At 37.7% G+C, this 23,615-nt stretch overlaps 1 protein-coding gene across 1 annotated transcript in view; it reads left to right on the plus strand.

Moving 5' to 3' along the window:
- The window catches only part of ift122 (intraflagellar transport 122 homolog (Chlamydomonas)), a 171,224-nt gene that overhangs the window by 28,812 nt on the left and 118,797 nt on the right, over positions 1-23,615 (plus strand). Inside the window, exon 8 of the mRNA XM_073867399.1 lies at positions 13,100-13,175. Within this exon, the coding sequence (XP_073723500.1) occupies positions 13,100-13,175 (76 nt within the window). The remainder of the gene's footprint in view (positions 1-13,099; positions 13,176-23,615) is intronic.

The raw sequence follows: 23,615 nt of genomic DNA on the forward strand, positions 1-23,615 counted from the left end.
GTGGTTACGATCAGTTATTTCCATATTTAACAACATTAGTTCAAATGATTTAAATTTTAGTTCAGATTTTTGGTTTACTTTAAAAATTTTGTTGTATATTGTAGCTACACCACCCCCTCTCCCCTTTAACCTAGGTTCGTGTTTATAATAATAGTCTTGTGGGGTGGATTCGTTTAAACTAATGTAGTCGTCTGCTTTAAGCCAGGTTTCTGTTAAACAGAGTGCATCTAAGTTTTGGTCATTAATTAATTCATTAACAATAGGTTCTTTATTGGTAAGCGATCTAATGTTAAGAAGGCCGAATTTTAACATTCGAGGTTCATCTTGTAATGTATTGTTTTCTAATTTTATGTTGGTCAAATTTGTACGTGATGTGGCAAGCGGTGCTCTGTATTTGCTTGTTCGGGGAACAGATACAGTTGAAATGTGTTGATATTCTGGTAAGATCGACTCGAAGTTCTGGGATATATGTGATCTAGACATATCATGCCAGCTAACAGACGGACAGTTAAGCTGATCCGTCTGTTTCCTGACCTGGGCCCTGGATAGTCATACTATATCAGAATTAAGAATATTAATCAGATTTCTGGTGAGTATAGCACTTCCTTCTGATGTCGGATGAAGGCCATCTCGGGTTAGGAGACCTGGTCTACCCCAGAAATGCTTCCAATTGTCTATCAACCCTACATTCTGCTGAGGGCACCACTGTGACATCCAGCCATTGAGAGACACTAATCTACTATGTGTTTCATCTCCCCGGTAGGCGGGGAGGGGACCAGAGCATATTACATTGTCTGACATTGTTTTTGCAATTTCACACATCTCCTTAATATTATCTTTGGTGATTTCCGACTGTCGGAGTCTGGTGTCATTTGTTCCGGCGTGAATAACAATCTTAGAAAACTTCCGTTTAGCATTAGCCAGCACTTTAAGTTTGGATCTAATGTCAGACGTTCTGGCTCCCGGTATACAGTCGACTAGGGTGTTTGGTGCCTCAATGTTAGTGTTCCTGAGTATAGAATCTCCAATGACCAGGGCACTTTTAACAGGTGTTTCAGCTAGTGTATTCCTTAGGGGATCGAATCTGTTAGAAAGTACCGTAACGTTATGGGTCTTAGATGGACGCCGTATATGACTATGCCGCCTGACAGTCACCCAGTTAGACCGCCGACTTGACTCTGATGTCGGAACCGAGCCATGTGTATTATGATAAACACTATGCGCGCTCGATACAGTATTTATAATGTTTACATTAGCATCTGATGTCGGAACACTATGTGCGCTCGATACATTGTTTGTAATGTTTACATTAGCATCTGATGTCGGAACCGAGCCATTAGTCTTTTCGCTCGATACAGTATTTACAACAGTAACATTAGCGGTTTTGCTATCCTCAACTAGCGTTCGGATGCGCGATTCTAGTTCAGCAACCTTCTCAGTTAATCTTAATACTTCAATACACTTAGTGCATGTAAACCCATCTATGCTAACGGCAGAAGCTAAACTATACATGTAGCAAGTAGTACATGTTACAATAACAAGCGGAGTCTTACCGCTTTCATGCTGGGCGATGGCGTCTTTGTTTACCCGAACGCGCTCCGCGGAGCTGCATCGCGTTGGGGGTTTGGTTGTGGTACGCCTCAGTCGCCTGCGAACGTCTGGGTCCAGGGTGATGTTGGGCATGCTGAATCTGCGAAGGCCGGGCAGCGGCTCCTCCACAGCTTCCCGATCGCTTTCATGTTGGGCAATGGCGTCTCCGTTCACTCGCTTACGGTCCGTAAAGCTGCATCGCGTGGAGTACTCGTTTGTCGCATTCCTCGGTCGCTTGTGGACGTCCGGAGACATGGTGAAGTGGGCGCTGTAGCTCGCGTTGGATCTGCTCAAACCGATCAACTCCTTCGTAGCTTCCCGCTCAGGCGAGGACAGGTCAGAAAAGCATATATCAGATGAATCCGCCATTAGATCGGAAAATGCTAGCTTCAGTCGGCAGCGTTTGTTGAAGCTAGCGGGCTATATGCTAACACTGTGGGTGTTTATTAGTGATAAATAGTTTCACGTGGTAGTACTGCTCAATAATCCTCACGGTAAAGTATTCCTAGGTAAAACTTAATATATAAATAGGAATAAGATAGTAAAAAAAAGGCTTTTAGATGAAGAACTCGACGGAGCTCCGATGCACGATCTGTTCAGCGTGAAACCGGAAACACATAATATACAGTACTGTTATGAAAATACCAGACATAGCGTTAAAAATACAGACAAACCATATATAATCTTAATCGTGTTTATTGTCTCCATTGTTTTAAAACATCAAAACATCTTTATTTGCATGTTATTATAAAAACAGCGATCGATCGTTGCACGTCACTGTTCAAGTTCACGTCTGACTGACAGCTGAGGTGCTCTGACGTCTTGTTCTATGAAAGTTTCATATTGAGACTTTCTGACTTTAGCGCCCTCCGGCTTCACGTATGAATGAAACAAACTGAGTGTGAATGACTGCAGACTCAAGCTTGCTCATATCGCCATGTTTGGAATAAAAATGGGTGAAATATTACCCCCCCTGCAGAAATTTGAAGTAAACATATAAAATTGAAGTAATATTTCTCCAAATATGCATACTTTGAATTAAAAGCCCCGATGGATGTTGTTTTATCGAGTGCTTTCATGACGATCACGGAGGAGTATTTTTATCAATGAGTGCGGCTGAGGGTTATATTTCAAATTAAAGGTATGTACCGTTTTTCATTTTCATAACGCCTGACAAAAATGAAGAAATTACTGTTACTAGGATTCTCAGATTGAAATAAAGGTCAAAAACTAAATCTTAAGTCAAAACACTTTTTAATGATGTATAGTTGTTTAATGTAAGTACATTTAAACTAACAGTAATTTAAATTATGTAAATAAATAGCTCTTCAGTGCACCCACGCCCCACGCAGCCTATCAGGTGATAAATTTTAGAGCTACACTGAAGTTTTCACTTGGCCGTTTGATAAATGCAAGTTATCTTTGTGTGCTAAAAAGGCACATAAGTTCATATGTAGATGGCAATTCACATTCAATTTTTTTCCAAATAAATGAAAAGCATGTTGAAATCATCAATGTCTTCCCTCTTGCTGTAACAAAATCTCGCCTGGTTTTCCTCAGAGATGGTCCCAATAATGTGCTTGAAGTCAAATTCAGTTTTTGCATGGTTACATGATATAACTTTTTTAATACTGTATCCTAAATTATGGATAATTAATACATTAATAAGATAATACATTTCTGGAGTGTTAAAAAATTTAAAGAAAAAATAACTAGAAGAACCGTACTGAACCGAGAACCGTGACCATAAAACCGCAATACGAACCAAACCGAGGGTTTAGTGAACCGTGCCACCCCTAATGCTGTATACAGGTTCTTGCTTATGATCACTGAAATAGGTTTCAATGTAAAAGTGGCTGCAATTCTTTGTGAGAATGCTTGAGTCGTTTATAAAATTTCATTTGAAAGTTGTAATCATGTGGACTTGACGGATGTGGTTGTGTTTTGGTCTTTTTGTGCTCTGCTGAGTCCTAAAGTTTATATGTACATTGTGGTGATGTGGAAATGGCAGATGTGGATGTGCTCTGTGGATCTTCCCAGGTTTCAGCTTGGTGGTAGGTGCAATGTGGTGAAGGTGTCAAACATCAGAGGTCTTTGTTTATTCTCAGGAACGGTAAAAAAAACCCTGAAAACCTGCAATCACTCACAAGAGAAAAGGGAAACGTATCTTGCCAAAGACAACAGATTATTGACAAACAGCTTCTAACTATTTAATGGTGGCAGGACACTACGGTGTTTACCAGTGGTGGTATGTTTACGTCTTCATCCTCAGACGATATGCTACAGCCTAAAAACTCTAGTCCCACAATATATGGACTCTAATAAACAGTACTGCCATCTATCAGACTAACTAACTCACAATGGCAAACATTTAGAACTTGCTCTTCGGGATCCTGTACTGCCAGGCTGAGTCGTTCAGAGTCATTCAGGACTTGGCTGTCATTCAGATCAGCTTTAGTCATGTTTACTGTTTTGAGTAAGGGCATGGGCCTGCCTGAGACATTTTTGAAAGCGCTTTTCCATGGACATAATCCCTCTTTTTTGCTGAATCTTTCATCAACAACATTTGTTCTCTGGAGGTTCCATTATGAACTTGCTTGATGTCTGAAGTCAAATGGTAAATGGACTGCATTTATATAGCGCTTTTAACAGACCTATGGCCATCCAAAGCGCTTTACAATTAGCCTCACATTCACCCATTCACTCACACATTCATACACCGACGGTGGTGTCAGCCATGCAAGGCTGCCAGCTCGTCAGGAGCAGCTGGGGTTAGGTGTCTTGCTCAAGGACACCTCGACACTTGGTCCGTTGGAGCCGGGGATTGAACCACCAACCTTCCGGTTTGTAGACAACCTACATGAACCACTAGGCCACTGCCGCTCCAGTGTCATTCTTGATTGAGATTCTTTAATGCCGCTCCTTTACGGCCTCAATTAACAGCATCTTCTGTTAGGACATCACTTTTTTTTTCAAAAACTCTATTAGCTTTAGAGTACCACTAGCTGGTGGTGTAGAGAGGGGTCTTGAGTTTCCCTGAAGCGCAACAGCTTTTAGTAGAGTCTGTTTTTGTTCTATTGTCAGTCCAGGTTGTCCTAATTTAACATTTTGGTCTTTTCATTTCAGGCTGCAATCTCGAATCCAATGTCCTTCATTTTTGCAATACCTGCATTTTCCACGTTGGAGTGTTTGTGATGTTTCACTCTCTTCTCGCTCTTTACAGATTTTGTATGTAAGGCTCTCAGCTGGACATCCTGTGTTTTTTTCAATCTTTGTTGATCAATCAACCAGCTGATAAAAAATAAACCCAATGCTGTCCCAGTCATCATAATGAATTTTCAGAGCTTTAGAAATCTCTGGTTTCCATTTATAAATGCCATTTTAAAGGCATACCAGTGTCCTTGTCAAAATCCTTGCTGTCATTCAAAACAGCATGTTCCAGCCAAGTTTGTTTAAAGCAATCTTCCAACTCTGTGACACTTTCCCCTGGCTTCTGCATGCAAGATGTGATTTCACCCCAGTTAATCTCTGCAGGTATAAATTTAAATAAGAAAGACTTTACAACTTACCATCCAGCTTCAATTGTCTCTTGAGACTCACCAACTTTGATTTTTACACTTTCTTGCCCTTTTTACACATACATTCCGGAACATACACGGAAAATGCACCCTGGATTTTTCCGGGATCGTTTGAGATATTTTGTTTATTCACACTGCCAATGATTTGCCGGAATCTGCAAGGTCCCAGAAAGACACGTGACTTGTTTAAAGTCCTGCACTTTCTATGCAGCGTCTGAAGTTTGCATTTTATTTATTATTTCTCTTTCCAGAAACCACGCGCATGCATTTTGTTAAGACTATAAAGGAGTGTGTGACGCGCCATTCTATGCTGGTGAATGAACTCAGTCTCAGAGTGGATATTTGACGAGCTCCCTGACCTCTGCTTTAATCCAGTTTTCAGACATTTCTCATCGTGATTGTTATGCATTTAAAACCCACATTTTGAGGAGCTGAACGATATATCTTGTTGGGATGACGCGCGGGCATTTTTGTTTATTATGAGCTCAAATGAGCACATGACGAGAAAATTCTTTTTGCTGCTGAATAATCTCCCCTTCAACGCGGTAAGTTACGAGCTAACTTACCTGATATCTGCATCAGTCCAGTTTGCTGACATTTCTAATTGTGAATGTTGATCTGCATGAACACTGCATACCAGTGTTTTCCAGACTTGCGGTTGTGGCGCCACATTCACGATGCGAACGTCAGCATGTATGGCATTTTGCAACTTAAATCAATTTACAGGCTGTGAGTTAAAGCGGGAGGAATTATGATAATGTCGTTCTTGTCCACGTCAATGAGCCCAGGAAGTAAAATGTTGCCTACAACTCGCGCCATCATTTACTTTGGGGTTTGTACCTTTTGCATATCGTTAACATGTACTAATGCACACTTACACACTGAAGGAAATGTAAAAAACACGGCAATCACCCTCGACTCACTCTGGATGTGATCACTACTGCCGGTATGAAGCACACACGGCAGTAGGAGACGCAACCCTGAAGTAACTGGTGTACTGCCTGAATACGAAGCGAACCAGCTGTTCCGAGAAACAATCAGAGTCAATAGAGTTCATATAATCCACAATGGTGAAACCGGTAGATATCCACTCACGGGTGATGGTGAACAAACAGAATCAATAGAGTTCCAGTTCATATAATCCACAGGCAAGTTATTCCCGGGCGAAGACGAGCCTCTGGATGCCGTAACCTAATCCTGAGGTAACTGGAGGAAAAGCAAAGACACATTCGACAAGGCAAGGCAGCTAGACTGTGACCAAACAATGAGCGCGCAACGAGAGACAGGACGGCGTGCAATATAAAGGGAAAAGTAAACAAGACACCACCGGTGAACAATTACCGAAACGAGCGGGCGGGGTTAGTGAACCCATGAGGAACCGTCACCACAGGTAAACAAACACACACATACCCCACACACAACCATTGATCACCCAGCAGTCATGACAATAGTAGCTCTTTTCTTTCCTACCGGTTGCCCAGTTTGACTGTTGACTGTGTTGACACGTTTTTAGCTGTTTGTTGTTTAATTTTGGGAACTTATATAAGAGTAAAGTTATCAATTGCAGCATCGCAGGGTGAGCTTTCCCATTAATGGCTGATGACTCAGTGGCCCCCCCTCGGGTATGGTGGCACTGTCCGAGAGATCACCAAGGTCGTAGCTGTGCTTTTCCGGGCCGTTTAGAGCATCAGGCTAGTTGGACCCTCAACCCCCCCCCCCCAGTGTTCTGAGCCGTGTTGGTCATGCCCGACCTTAGTACCTTTCTTTCCGGATGTGCATGATGGGTTAATGAGATTGAGGATTAGGGCAGCCTTGGGCGTTCTGAATTCCCTCAGGTGGTGTGCATTCTGGCAGTGCTTTTGCACGCCGGACATCTCCTGGCGGAACGGTCTGAGGTCCTTGTCCGGAGCATGTTGGGCCCTTTGCTACGACAGAGATTGGCACGACTCAGGGTGCAGGTACCCGTGCTTGATGGTAGTCACGGCGTGCGCTTTGGGTCACGCAATGCCCTTTACAGTAGTCCAGTTAAGCCTTTTCTGGCTTTTCTTGCCCGTTATGGTGGTTTGACAAAGCCTTTTCTGCTCATTATGATGGCTCAGCAAAACCTTTTTCTGCCCACTGTGGTGGTCGGCAGGCCATTTTTTGTTTTTGCCCATTGTGGTAGTTCAGTAAGCCATTTTTGTTTTCTGCCCATTATGGTGGTTTGCCATTTGTGGGTCTCTCTTGCGGTTAAAGACAGCTAGACGAGCTGCCTATGGCCGCGTCTTCACACTCGCCTCTGCCTGCTCTCCACCTTTGGCGAAGGTCCCAGAGAAGCGAGCCTGCTTTTACTGTCCTCCTTCTGCCGGATGGTGGGTGTAACTAGGTGCGCCACCGCAGTTTGCATCAAGTTGACAGTGAGAGCAGCCCACTTATTGGTCGAGTTTTTCTGTGTATGGACACCTCCACTCTCACTTAAGCATCACATTGTGGAGTCTTTTCTCCTTTTGTTATGTTTGGGGTGGAGGGTGTTCCCACACTCTTAAAAAAAAATGGTTCTATATCGAACCAGAAATGGTTCTATCACCCGCTTCATATATGGAACCCCCAAATGGTTCAATATAGAACCACTTTAATGGGTTCATTAAAAAGAACCCCAAATGGTTCTTTGAATCAAAGTTAGATGGTTCTATTTAGAACCATTAAAGGTTCTTTATTATTATGAGTAATTTATTATTGATAAGAAATTATAACCGATCCAGAAAATTATAAAAGTTTACTATTTATTAATTGTATTATACAGAAATGTAAATCTATAAAAATTACTTAAAATCACATCTCTTTATTCTGTATTAGACAGCAAAACTTTAGTTTACATTTAAAATGTCTCATTACATTCAACCATTTAGTTATTTAATTATTTCCATTAAGCATTTTCACTTTTTAATAAACATACATACGTTTATATATATATATATATATATATATATATATATATATATATATTGCATCTCTGTATTAAACAGCTAAACTCTTAATTACACTATACATTCAAAAATTTTGTTCAAGTTATTTCCCTTACGCATAGATACTGTACAGTATATGCAGTACTAATTTTTTGTAACTTTTACATGTGTCTGAAATTATGAAAATAAATCACGGTAACACTTTACAACAAGGTTAATTAGTCAACATTAGCCAGCTACATTAGTCAACATGAACCAAAAATGAACTGCACTTATACAGCATTTTTAATCTTTGTTAATGTTAATTTCAACAATTACTTATACTTTATTAAAATCTTGTTAATATTAGTTAATGCACTCTGAACTAACATGAACAAGCAATTAAAGCTTACATTTTTATTAACTAACATTAACAAAGATTAATAAATACTGTAACAAATGTATTGCTTATGGTTTGTTCAAGTTAGTTAATACAATAACTAATGTTAACTAATGAACCTTATTGTAAAGTGTTACCGAAATCACAATGCATTTAAAGACAATTCATGAACAATCTATTAAATAGAATGACAATTTACACAAGTTGATTGTACATTTGTTTTGTACAGGTATTAAAATTTAAGCATATATTTTATAAATTAAAGTCACTGTGTGCTTAATGGCAAAAGGGTATTGAAAAAAAAACGCAAACAGTCATTCCACAGCCTGTGATGTCAATGTCTTCCACATATTATGTTCACATTGTCCATTATAAAGTTGATACTTTCAGATTTGAGAAGATCAGGAGAGCCGTTGAACACTATGGTTGGTGTGGGACCTTTGGGTTCCTGTAAAACAAACATTTCACCTTGTAAGTGCTTTTTACCAATTAACAGAAGCCATCAAATAGACTTAAAATTACCCCATAATAACACAAATAATGTATGACAACTAGGCAAAGCGACACTCAAGAACCAACAAGACTCATAATAATTGATGTGGAGCTGTATGCTATTTAAGGGTAAACAGAGTAATATTTTTATATTTGCATTGAATGTTACTTTAAATAAAGTGCCTCAAATGCTAACTAAATTACAGAAGATACTTACAGCATTCCTCACCAGACCTACAAAGATACAAATTATTGTACATTATACAGATATCAATTACACAGACATTTTACTCAAAAAAGAAAACTCATTCACTCACTCGTTATTTCAAACATTCACAGCTTTCTTTCTTCAGCAGAACACTAACACAAAAAAAGATTTTGAAGAATGTCTTTAACCAAACTCTGCTAGCAATTTAATGGACACAAAACCAATGCAGGTCAATGGGCACCATTGTTGTTCGATTACCATACTTTTTCAAAATATCTTTTGTTGTGTTCTGCTGAAGAAAGTGACAAAAATTTTAATTTGTGGGTAAACTTTAACTCTTTCTCAGCCAGCGTCTCTTAATTAACAAGTTTACTCTTCAATGGCAAGGAAAAAGTTTATACTAACATTATTTTCATATTTTCACTTATACAATTTATAGGTGCTAGAACCTTTACATTGACAATGCAAATAAAGCTACTTTACACTGGACAAAGAACAAGCACCTTCTGTGGTTTCCTCTCAAATGAGATTTGCGTAGAGATGTTTTTTTACTTCCTTCTTTTGCACTCCTGATGATGTTTGGGACCATTTTATTTAGAGATGTTTCCATGTTCTTCACCAAGTCTGTTCCAAACCTCATTGTCATTCCATGCAGCATCTTAAAACACAAAATCTTTACATATCCACTTTCAGACAAACAAGTTCCTTAAAGTCTACATTAACTTGAGGTTGCAATTGACTAGTGATGTATTTTTCAAAACAAAATGTTCAATAAAAAATAGTGTGAAATATACAGAATTTAAATTAAGTCCTCAAACACTTTACAGTCTTTAATGCTAAATTCTAAATTAAATACATACAGTAAGAATTATCATTATAAAGCTACAAAACACAGATTTCTTTAATTTTGCTCTTTGATGAACATTAGTGACAGTCGGGTTTACGAGGTCTTTTAAGCACCTTACCTTTTTGCATCAATGGGGTTTATATTTTAAAGCCAGTGACGTGTCTGACCATTTATTAACCATGGTTATCTGTGGGGGAGAGGAAAAAAGCATAAATTACACTTCACAAACCAAATACACATAAAAACCTGAACACGTTTGGTTTTTAAAACATTTGAATGGTAAATGTAAGTGTCTTAACAGCTACCATCACATTAATTAATTGTGTGCATCACAGAAAACATGCATATCTAGACTTGCACTGCAATCGTGCATTTATAATACAGACCGGCGGAAATTTCTCAACTGTGGCCAGCAGTTTCCAATTTCCTTCCGAGTTTAGCTCCAACCCTGATAAAACACTCGTGAACAAGCGAAAAATACTCACGGAATGTGTAAAACTGCGACAAACATTTACATATAATTTCCCTTCCTCCGTCTTCCACCCGGTTCCTTTGACCACGCGCTTCACTGAAATTACACTCCTGTCTCGAATTTCGTCTCCTTACAACACAGCTGTCTTATTGTGATTGGCAATTTAATTTAAAATGACAAAGAAATAAAGCAGGACTGTAACGTAATTCATTAAAACCCGGAACAAAATGTATTTAACAGAGCTTTTATAACTGACGGTTGACGAAGCACGTCAGTGTTTTATTGTTACCAGCAGTATTTTTAACTGAGGTAAATATTATAAATGTAGCTTCTAGTATCACTATTTTGCACAATACCTACTCTAACAAAATAAATATTAACTAATTATACTAAATATTTTAGTAATATCGTTTCAAAAATGTAGAAAGTTTACTTACCTCAGTGTACAAACAAGCAGAAATGCCGGTCCGGAGTCCGAACTCCTCAGTTTGAAATAACTGTCACGTCTCGAGGCGTATGGTGCAACGCATATATACGCCACCAGAGGGCACTTTTGCGATTATTTGTTTTTAATGCCCCTTCAGGTTAAATTAAACAAACATTGACAATATAGAATGTACAAAATAAAGAAAACACCTGGTAATTCACCAAAAACGCAAACTGCACTGTAAGTTTCATGCTAATGTACAAACTTGCATAAAAAAGCTCACAGGAAATAAATCATATACTAAATATTAATAGCCTATTTGTTGACTCTCTCTTTATTTGACCACAGCCTATTGACACAAAAAGGTTTGTGAATGAGTTGTGTAGGTTTGTAAATGAGTTGTGTAGGTTTGTAGGCTAAATTAGTTGTGTAGGTCTGCAATTATTGTGTAATCTTTAGTTTACACTTCAGTCACAAAACGTGAATTATAGAACCATTTTAATAAAAATGGTTCTTTGCCTTCCAAGGGTACTATATGGAACCCTTTTTTTGGTTAAAGGTTCTATTGGCCAAGTATAGAACCCCACGGTTCTATATAGAACCTCAAGGAACCTTTTTTTTAGAGTGCATACTTGGTATTGTCCACCATTCTGAACCCCCCCAGGCCCCGAATTCCATCATCCCTTCGACCCCTCAACATGGTTTTGGAGTGACTTTCACTTCCTATCCAGTCTCAGTGGCTTGTGGGACCATTCGGCTCGACCATTCGAGCGCCACCTGGTGGATAATAGTGGTGTTGCTGATTGACGAGATAACTCATCAATGGAGGGGAAAGAGTTAATCCCAATTTTTTTGAAAATATTTAAATGATCACTAACCCTACCCTTTTAAATAATTTTATATATTTTTTGATAATATATCTGATAAAAAAACTTTTTATTTAGTGCAATACTCACTGTAACTTTGTCATTTTTAAAATTTAATGCAACCTTCACAAATAACTGCAAGTAGATTTTAATGTACTCGCATACGTGCAGAGAGCTGTGCTATGTCCGAAGTCAGATCACTAGGTAGTAATCTTGTTTATGATATGCATTTCAAGGAGTTGTAGCAATACATCCCTCGTGTTTAAAATATTGTCATGTTTAAAATATGATCGCGTTCCGCCGAACCAATGTTTTTAAAAAGGCACCTCTGAGAGCACAACTGCTTGACACATGTAGCCTTCTGCAACAGCACTAAACAAATGCATTGTATTGTTTGTGTGTGGGCACGCGTGTGTGTGCGCGGGTCTATGTTTTTACAGTTATTAAGTAATCATGTTAAATAATCAGGATTATGATTTTTCCCATAATTGAGCAGCCCTAGCTCTGACATTTCCTTGCAATAAATAGGTTGTTAGTGCGCAGAGGGTTACTGCGAGTGTCATGTTCTCGCTCCCTGGCATGCAGGAAATTTTAGAGCGCCTGGGCTTTAATGACATGCTCGGATTAATGGCATTAGTTTAAAGAAGGTTGCGGTCATGACAGTGTTGCTCTTCTTCTTTTTTGTCCACCAATCAAGTGGCTTGTCATAATGAGTAAAAAAATTAACAAATAAATAAATGAGTAAACTACTGCCCCGCCCCCCGAAACTATCGTGTATCGCCAATCTCACAGGCTGACAATAGGACAATCTCAAAATGGGGCATATTATCCAACACTAGTGTACAGGATGATTTAGGGGCATCAATTCTGCACCCGGAATGTGCATAAAACTCTGGTCAAGTGCATAATTCTCAAAAATAACCATCTGCACACTAAAGCTTTTTTACTGTGACAGTTTTATGCAATTAAGAAAAATATTTAGCATACTTAATTGATCAAATGTACCTATTATATGTTCTCCTAAACACTGTCATGATTAATATTTACTAATGTTTCCTGTAACTTGTAAATCATTTTAAATTATTGATTTAAACATTTAAATGATACTAGATGTAGCAGAGAGCACTATACACATTTGATTACAATAGTATCGGACAGGTATCGGCAGATATTCAGAATTCTGGTATTGGAATCGGATTGGAAATGAAGAAGTGTGATTGGGATAGGGTTAGGGTTATTTTTTCCTTTTGGGAATGTAAAATACATAATGACATTGCTCTTTGTGTGTGTTTCAGGGATGAACATAATGATATACTTGCTGTGGCTGATTGGGGACAAAAACTGTCTTTTTACCAACTCAGTGGAAAACAGGTTAGTGTCTCTCTGAAAACAGCCTTTTACTTAGGTTTTTTGACAGTGTTGTTTTCCTGTTGACCCTTTGCTAAGCCCACTTTAAAAAATTACTGCCCAGGCTTCCTTTTTTTGAGGCGTCATCTGACTAGGTCATTTTAATTTAATTTTAATACATTTAGACAACTTAACATAGTGGTTCTTATCAGGATGTAAGGAACCAACATGACTAAATGTTTCTGGATCAAATTAGCTACACTGCCATTAAACATGTTTTGAACAGTGTGAATCTAATTTGCCATATGTTGTGTACTGTGTGCAGATTATTATTCATATATGCAATCAACGATTTTATTAAAAGAGCACATAAATAACACGGGTACAATAGCTGATTTCCATAATGACCAATGCAATCTTCTAAGAGCAGCGCAAATTTGTTCAGGGCTGCAAATAAGCAGAGCTGATGATGTGCGGGTGATCTACTAACGCCTGATGCGCTTGAGTTCAGCACCACGAAGATTAGTGATGCATGGGTTGTTTCATAACCCGTGGGCCCCATGGGTAACCCGCGTGTCGTGTTGGGGTGGGAAAATAAATTGTCACTTTATTTACAGTGTGGGGACATTAAAAACATAATAAAAAAAACATGTATTTTGCATGTAATTCTCTATAGCTTATATTAAATATTTGGGAATATATATTTTCATATTTTATTAGGTTCTTTGATAAGGTTACAATACAAAGGCCTACTTAGCAATGCAACTTGATGCCTTTAAACCTTTGACCTCACATCACAAAAGCGACAAGCAGCTCCCGCCACCAGGCACAACAGCAAAATAAACTGGGAAGTAAAAGTGAAGATTTAAAACAAGGTGCGGGGAAATTAAATCATTAAAAGAAAACAAAGGTCAAGCTGCTAAATCTAATGTAGATGATGTATTTATAGTTATTACAGATGAATACAAACGCTGCTCTGCAATTATTGAAAAAGTTTATCATTATACTATCTTGATATTAATATGACAATATACTGGTTTATGGTTCATATGCTGTAGGGGTGGCATGGTTCACAAAACCCTCGGTTTGGTTCGTATCACGGTTTTCGGGTCACGGTTTTCGGTTCTGTACGGTTCTTGTTGTTGTTTTTTTAACACTGAAGAAATGTACTTCAACATATGATATATAGCTTAATTATTCATTTTTCATTTGATACAGCAAAAGGGAAGACATTGATGATTTCAACATGCGTTTCATTTATTCAAAAACTAAAATGTGCCAACATGAACTTATGTGCCTTTTAGCACACAAAATGTAAACTTCAGTGTAGCTCTTACAGAATGGTATAATTTAAGAAAAAGAGCAAAACTCAGCTCAGACTTTTGAATAAGTCAGAATATGTTAAACATAATTGCCTATTGTTGTGAACGAGATGCCTGCTCTGCCTCCCGATCACCACCAGAGGGAGCCATCCCCTGAATATTAGCATTGGTCAAACTACACTACCCACATACCAGGACTAATTGCCTGCCACCTGAGGGCTATTTCATAAAACTCGCTTGGAAAAGCGAGGATTAAAGTTACAAACTCGAGTTGAATTAACCTAACAAATGAGGCGAGGCTAAAGCGGTTTCAAAAAAGGCAAATGAAGCTTACGCAATCCAACTAATGTGATCCAGATTTCCCTAGTCAAGATAATTGCGCGTGCATGTTATTCTTGAGCAGCCCTAGAGGTCGAGCGTGGATCAAATCGATCCAAGTTAAAGAGAAAGTGGTAATTTTTGATAAAAAATGTATGAAAAATGTACTACTGACTGAAAATCATAATACTGCTGCAATAAACAAACCCATAAAATAGTTGGAAAGTCCTTATGGATTAAATCCTTGCATGCAGAAACTAAATTTAAATATTTTGTCTTATTTTAAAGCGATCACATGAAAGCATGGAACACGGTCAGAAATGATGGCCTAGTGGTTAGTGCTCTCAGCAGCACATGCGGGGGATCCGGGTTTGATCCCTGTCAATGCTCGTGTGGCTATGCTTTGCTAATTTTTATATACTGTACTTTTTAAAAATAACACATCTTAACTTTTAAAAGACAATTTGTAGTTTACTAAGTAACCTATATAATACATATTTAGCAGATGAATGATTTTAATACATTTACAGTAACTTTAAATGTAACTTAAATTTATTTCTTTTTATTTGGGGGTACATTTCAAAAGCAGCAACTTGAGTGGACAATAAAGTAACAGGTGAAAAAAAACATAAATATATTGTTCATAAGAAGTGTAGTTGATTTAAGCATAATCATAGAAGCGTCTAATCTCATAATGTTAGCTGCTAAAGATGTTGACTGGCAGTGAGGAGAGCACTGGCATCTATCAGCAGCACAGTTTTACTCCTGCAGATGAACTGTTCTTCAAAGAAAAAAAATGGGGTCACTGAGAGCATGGTGGGTGAACAGCATATGCATTTCTGAATACAAGAAATGATTGTGTAAAATCATGTATGTTACACATATTCTTGACCAATCATTATTACTTGACATGTTACTCAAAACAAAATCAGAACAAATTATGTGTGCATTATAGAGCCACAAGTCATCATTTTAAACCCTGGGAGTATGAGAGATTTTAATCCACTGGTTTATCACACTGTTAAAAAATTAGCTGTAGTTATGCAGCTGTTTGCCAGTAACTTATGTAGATTTAAAGGTTTATTATTTACTGGCAACAGTTTGTTCAAAGTTAAATGAACATTAAACATTAACAAGTCTATGATTTTACAGCATAAAACTATAAAATAACAGCCTCATGCAAAGCATTTTGTGAACCAGAAATCCTCATCAACCTTTTTCTGTTGTTTCCTTCATATTTTGGTTCCCAGAATGCTTTGCATGAGGCTGTTATTTGATGGTTTTATTCTGTGAATAAAAATACTTGTTAATGTTTAATGTTCATGTTCATTTAACTTTGAACAAACTGTTGCCAGTAAATAACATACATATAAATCTACAGTAAGTTACTGGCGAACAGCTGACAGTAATACTGTAAGTTCTACATAATTTTTTAACATTGTAGTGTTAGGTGTTGATAGATAAACAGAGTTTTATGAATGGTTACAGTGAGGATCAGTTGAAGAAAACCCTGAGGTATAAGCACATTATATTGTAAGTCTATAGTGTAAGTTAGTACAAGCCTTGTGAGGTGAACAATTATTGTCTGCAGGACACTTAAAATTCTTTTTTTATCACAGAGAAGATTGTAACTCATTACAACAAAATGCCAAGAGCATACCATCACATAATTATATTGTATTCCTTCAGCCATGCAGACACCATAATTTTTTAACTAGAGAAAGATACAAATACTGTAGATCTTTAAAATAATGTGCATTTTTATGCACACCAAGCATAAAAAAAATAAATGACTGACTTGACTTGACTTTAGTGTGTTGTATATTTAAATAAAAATTCTTCTTTGTGTGACAGACAATCTGAAAAAAAAAATATATATATATATATATATATATTTCGTCAATACATTGCAATTATATGAATTAAGAACATCTTAAATTTGTTAATAAACTATTATCCTTATATTGGAGTAGTTAAGATTATCATTTATATTCAACATTTGATAGGCCTATAATATACCATATTATGAAACACATGTCTATATTTTATTAATTATTATTGTAACAAAATTTATCAAATTTAATATATAAGTTGATTTTCTTGAATTGTTAGATTAATAGTGGTTAATAAAGTCAAATAAAATGTCAAAAAGTCAGCTGTAATATAATTGCATTTACATTTCAGTGTCAGTGGAAGTCTAGTTAAGCAACAACTGAGGCTTAGCCTGACAGTTAGCCTGCTCCGGACCAGGCTAGTTTCCAAGCATAAGTTTCCAGAGTAACCGGGGTTGAACTAGTTCAAGTTTGTTTTATGAAACGAAATCCACCGGCAATAAGCCAGACTTAACAAAATAAGCCTGGCTTATTTTGAAATCTTGTTTTATGAAATAGCCCTCAGATCCACATCAAAGACTGCCTGTTTAAGCCAGACTCAAATGCACCTCAATGCGAAGTCTTGATTACATCAGGTGGCAGGCAATCAGTCCCAGTATGTGGGTTTGTGGGTAGTGTAGTTTGACCAATGCTAATATTAAGGGGATGGCTCCCTCTGGTGGCGATTGGGAGGCAAAGCAGGCGTCTTGTTCACAACACCTATAATGCGGCTATTACAATAGCAAAGGCCATAAACACAAAGTGAAGCATAAGTTCAACCAGCTCAACACAAAAACAGTATCAACAATGCTTCTATTCCCTGATAGTAGTTTTTTCACTTTTAAATGTTAGTGCAGTATTTGGATGCATATGGCTGGAGTTCTTATCTAAACCTAAAGTGCCACTGTAATATTTTAAATATCGCATACAAATAAAACACACTGCAGTGTTTAAAAACAACACTCTTCTGTTCACTCTATTTTTTATATTTTTTTCTGCAAGAATATCAGTTTGTCCACATTTTCTGGCAGGAGGCAAGACCTACACTCAAAAAAATAAAAAGTTGGATTTACTTAAAAAACTTCGTCAAGTGGGTTCCACATAGCTTTGTTAAGTAATGTCAACAAATAAAATGTAAGTTGTATTTACTAAAAAAGTTGGTGTAAAATTGACAATTTAAATGTTGCATGGACTAAAGAAATCCTAGTAAAGTCACTATTATGAAACATTTAATTGATGAAAACAAAATGAAAAATAATGATTTAATAACTCCATAACAACGAATCAATCAATCAGAGTGCAGCTGCTCAATACAACCTTTATTTAATTACAGTTTAACAAACATATCACAAACATATTTGAAATGCAATGTTACATTTCAAACCGTTTGTTGGTTTGTTTTGTTCTAAAATATATCAGAACTAGTTTATTAACTTATACTTATTACTCAGGTACCTATCTAATCGTGCTACACTTTTGCAAGAGGGTACAACAATTCTGCCAGAACAACAATTTACCTATAATACACTGCAGCATCATCAGCCAATGAGATGCAAGTCTGTATTGGCTTTATTAATCTGTTACTTTTACACAACAATGTTATATTGGCTGAACAAATAATTTTGAAGTAAAGCTGACAAGACACAGTCTTTTGTTGAAATTACTAAGTTAAATTAATCATATGCCGTTACTTGTGTTTGTTAAGTAAAGTGAACAAGAAATTATTTAGTAAAACTGACTTCAACCAAATTAATTTTTTTGAGTGTACTTGCAGTGACGATGTCCCCTGCCATTGAAAAAACACGCTCACTTGGCACAGATGTCCATGGGACAGCGAGGTTACGTTGTGCCAACGTAGCAATGTGAGGGAACTTATGCTTATTGCTCTTTCACCGTGGTAGTGGGTCTTCATCCACAGAGAATGCAGCCTGTGGCTTTGTATGAGTTGATCTCTTTATCAATGATGTCTGACAAAGGCTTTGTGCTTCTTTCTTCTGTTGTAAAAAAATCTGCAAATACCGTTGCCATGGCAGATTTTTTTCTGGGGAGGAGAGGTCTCTGATGGCCCTGGCTGCGATGCAGAGGCCGCATGGGCTTCACTGTGTTGAACCTGACGAATATAAGACAAAATAGCCATTTTGGAAATGTTCATAACAATAAATAGCTCTAATGGCAGCAATCAATTATTCAGTGGGGAATAGAAAAATATTACAAAAGCAGAAACAGATTAAATATGCTTGGCTTAGTTAAAAAAAAAAGACAACTGCAGTTATAATGGGGATAATTGCTGATAAATTACATTTAGGCCAACTTTAGATATACAAAAGAAAACCACAATACCTGCTTTTCAATGTCCACAATTTCCATGGTGAAATCATCGTATATTTTCTGAGCACAGGCTTCTTCCAAGTAAGGCAGGGACTTGAACCTTGGATCCAGTGTTGTGGCTCTGTGTAGATAATCCTGAAAACTAGAGTCATTGTATCTGGCTTTAAGGTCTTTAGTGATGGCTGCCTTAGCTTCTCTGATGGTGGTACTGTCCTCTGCACTTGATGTCATGGCTTTGAGTATCATCATGTTCAATTTTTAATGTTCAATTTATTTATAAAGCACATAATTAATACAACTGAAGTTGACCAAAGTGCCGTACATAAAAAAATAATAATAATACAATTATAAAAACAAACATTGTTACACAATGAAAGCTTAAAATAAAAGACAATAAGAATACACAATTGCTACCCCTCGTTTGGTCAATGATAAAATACGTCAGGCCCAACATCAGAAATACATAATAAAACACTAAAACCTTCAAGGCCAAGGAATAGTTATAAAACCCATCTCTCTAATTACACTGGCCATAGATAAAGCTATCTATTACCACCACCAACAATCATACACAATCAAATGCCACAGTAAATAAATAAGATTTCAATTTACGCTTGAATTCAGTAGAGGAACACTCACAAACATACTGTGGAAGATTATTCCACAACCTAGGGGCGGCAACGGCAAACGAGCCGTCCCCTCGCATCTTCCTGTGGGTCCGTGGAATTATTAACAGATCGTAACGCTCTTCTAGGTTTCTGCACCTGAATTAAATCCACTAGGTATTTTGTAGCAGTATGGTGTTATGGTTTAAAAACAAATAATAAAATCTTAAACTCAATTCTAAAAGAGACCGGCAGCCAATGTAATTCTCTTAGAACTGGTGTAATATGATCATATTTCTGCGTGCCTGTTAGAAGTCTAGCGGCCGCATTTTGAACTAATTGTAATCTCTCTAGGTTTTTGTGTCTAATTCCATAATAAAGGGAATTGCCATAATTTAACCTAGATGAAATAAACACATGTACCATCTTTTCCATATCCTTCTGTGATATAAAAGGCTTAATTTTAGATATCTCAAATCAAATCAAATTTTATTTATAAAGCACTTTTTTTTAAAACCGCGGAGGCTTAAGAAAGTGCTGTACACAAATCCGTCAGACATCAATAACAATAGTACAAACAATCAACAATAACACAATAAATAAGACCATAAAACCACTCTCACATAGAGTCAAAAGCCAGACTAAAGTAATAAGTTTTTAGACTAGATTTAAAACCAGCAAGTGTTTGAGTCTGTCGCATGTACAGGGGTAGGCTGTTCCAGAGCTTAGGTCCTGCAACGGCGAATGCTCTTTCACCCCTGCTTTTCTGCTTTACTCGTGGGACAACTAAAAGTAGGTGGTCAGCAGACATAAGGGCTCTTGACGGGGTATACTGGCTAATCAGGTCAGACAAATACTTAGCTGCAAGACCATTAAGGGATTTAAAAACAAACATTAGAATCTTAAAATTTATCCTAAACTGTACAGGTAACCAGTGAAAAGAGGAGAGAACAGGGGTAATATGTTCCCGCCTCCGTGTACCTGTCAACAGACAAGCTGCTGAATTCTGGACCCTCTGCAGTCTAGAAATAGAGGCCTGGTTTAGTCCTATTAGAGGCAATTACAATAATCCAGACGTGATGAAATAAAAATGTGAATCAGTTTTTGAAAGTCAATAAAAGATACAAATGATTTTACCTTGGCAAGTTGTCTCAGTTGGAAAAACATTATTTAACTACCAGGTTAATGTGTTTATCCAATTTAAAATCACAGTCCATAACAACACCTACATTTTTAATAAAAGGTTTCCGTAGTGGATTTAGTTCACCAAGATCCAACTGCAGGGATTCATTAGTCCCACCCGGCGTGAGCAACATGACTTCCGTTTTATTCTCGTTAAAACTTAGGAAATTCTGTGCCATCCAGGCCTTTATTTCCTCAAGACACCTTAATAGTGGCGCTAACGTGGGCATATCTTTTCCTTTCAAAGGCAGATAGATTTGCATATCGTCCGCGTAACAATGAAAAGAGATATCAAATTTCCTAAGAATATTTCCCAGGGGAAGCAAATACAGAGCAAACAATATTGGCCCCAAAATGGAGCCCTGAGGGACCCCACAGGTCAAAGAAGCCGTTGACGAAGCAAATTCTTCAAGGCAAACTGAAATAGTTCTTTCAGACAAATATGATTTACCATGCTAACGCCGTACCCTTAATACCAACACATTGTTCTAGACGAGTAATCAAAATATTATGGTATATGGTGTCAAATGCAGCCGACAGATCTAATAAAATCAGAATCGCACAATTCCCTGAGTCAGTGGTAAGTAGCAGATCATTTGAAACCTTCAGCAATGCAGTTTCTGTACTATGCAGGGACTTAAAACCCGACTGAAACACTTCATGGATGCCGTGTTGATCTAAAAATGCATTCAGTTGTTCAAATACAACCTTCTCCAATAATTTAGATAAAAATGAAAGTTTTGAAATGGGTCTAAAATTCGAAAAAACTGATGGATCCAGATTTGGTTTCTTAATTACTGGTTCCACTGCTGCATGTTTAAAGGACTTGGGTACAACTCCGGAAGCCAAGCTACTATTAATTATTGCAAGAACAGCAGGACCAAGAGCTTCAAATGAGTCTTTTAGAAGACGAGGAGGAACAATATCCATACAACTGAGGATAATTTCATATTAACAAGGATGTCAGTAAGTGAGGCAAGAGACACCGGTGCAAATTGATTAAAAACGGCAGACCACGCAGGGGAAACAGTTGAAAGAGTCAGAGGAGGGGATATGTTAGATCGAATAGCTTCAATCTTTTCAATGAAAAAGTGTAAAAAATGACCACACAAATCCGCAGAAGGCTCTAAACAAATAGCTTGAGGAGTATTCAAAACAGCATTTATAGTGCTGAACAGCACAGCTGGCTTATGGGTATTTTTACATATAACATTAGGGAGATACTTTGACTTCTCAGATCTAACACTCCTTTGATACCTTAACAAATTATTCTGTAAAATATCCAATGAGATCTGCAGTTTATCCTTTTTCCAGCGGCGTTCCGCCCTTCTGCATTCCAATCTTAGAGCTCGGGTAATGGCGTTTAGCCATGGTTGGATTTTAAGTTTTTCTCTGACTGTCCTATGAGGGGCGACTGTATCCAGTATACTTTGGCAATTAAAAGAGAACAAAGAGGTTAATTCTTCGGTATTTTGCCCACATAAGGGAATTGAATAATCAATGTCAATTTCAGTAAAAGCCTCAGAAAATAATTGAGCCATTGAAGGGTTAATCACCCGACGGTGACGTTTTGATACAGTCACTTTTAAAACATGAGGAATACAAATCTCAAATAAAACTGGCTGGTGATCAGAAAAGGTAGCATCACAGACATCAATATCACTAATAGGCAAGCCATATGTCAAAACTAGGTCTAGAGTATGTCCACATATGTGTGGGGGACTAAAGACAAACTTGGTTAAATTAAAAGACTCCACAAGATTTAAAAAAGCATTGGCAAAAGGCTTTTCAGGAAAACACACATGAATATTAAAATCACCCACAATCAAAATTCGATCAAATTTGGTCATGACTCAGGCTAAGAAATCAGAAAAGTCATTGATAAAGTCCTTATTATATTTTGGTGGCCGGTAAACGACCAATAACCAAGACTTAGTTCAAAAGCACTGAGTTCAAAGCTAGAGTAGGAGGATGATGGCCAACGCATACAGCATAAATGTTCTTTAAAAATAGTTGCAACCCCCCCCCCTCCTCGACCCGATAGCCTCGGGGAGTTCAAATAAGTACAGTTCAGAGGTTAAACTTCAGAAAAAACACTCGAGACACCAACACCGATCCAGGTCTCAGTCACACACAACATGTCCAAGTCCTTGTAGGTAAAAAAGTCGTTCAAAATGAAGGATTTGTTAGCTAGCGATCTAGCATTCACCAAGGCTATCTTCACAGGAGTATGAACTTTTACAGGTGGAGATTCCTAGGCCAAAGACTGATGGAGAGTTGCATCCACACCTCTTTTGAGACAGGATGCCCGATAGGTTATGGCCGTGGGCTTTTTATCCACCTCCGCGTCAGTCAAGGGTATCAGCCACCGATACGCAGGATTAAAAAAAATGCCGAAACACGCGTCAACGATAATCCTCGTTAAGATCTCCCAAAATCCAACGAGGGTCAGTATTTGGGAACCGAGCCATTAAAGTCCTTATTCTAACCAACAAACCACCTCCTTTACCACGCCGTCTGAACCGCTTCTTTCTCTCAGAAAGACATGGGGTTCGGCACAGATAAGCAGGTAATCCACAGAGAACAGGTGGAGGGGCTGAGTTGTTTGTTCCCCTCCGATTCACAATATAGAACGGCGTATTATCCAACGCTGTGCTTGGCGATCGTACACTATTAGAGAGTGCGTAGTATTTAAAATAGTCACTAAAAACAAAACAAACAACCATACAGCCGGGAGCAGCAGACGGCTAGCCACACACACTGGCGCCATCTTGCCAATGTCGCAACTGTCTGAACTGAAAAAAAACTCGCTTTTACGCTTCATTTATCTGTTTATCA

Source organism: Misgurnus anguillicaudatus, chromosome 5 (genome assembly GCF_027580225.2).
Source record: "Misgurnus anguillicaudatus chromosome 5, ASM2758022v2, whole genome shotgun sequence".
Classification (NCBI taxonomy): domain Eukaryota; kingdom Metazoa; phylum Chordata; class Actinopteri; order Cypriniformes; family Cobitidae; genus Misgurnus; species Misgurnus anguillicaudatus.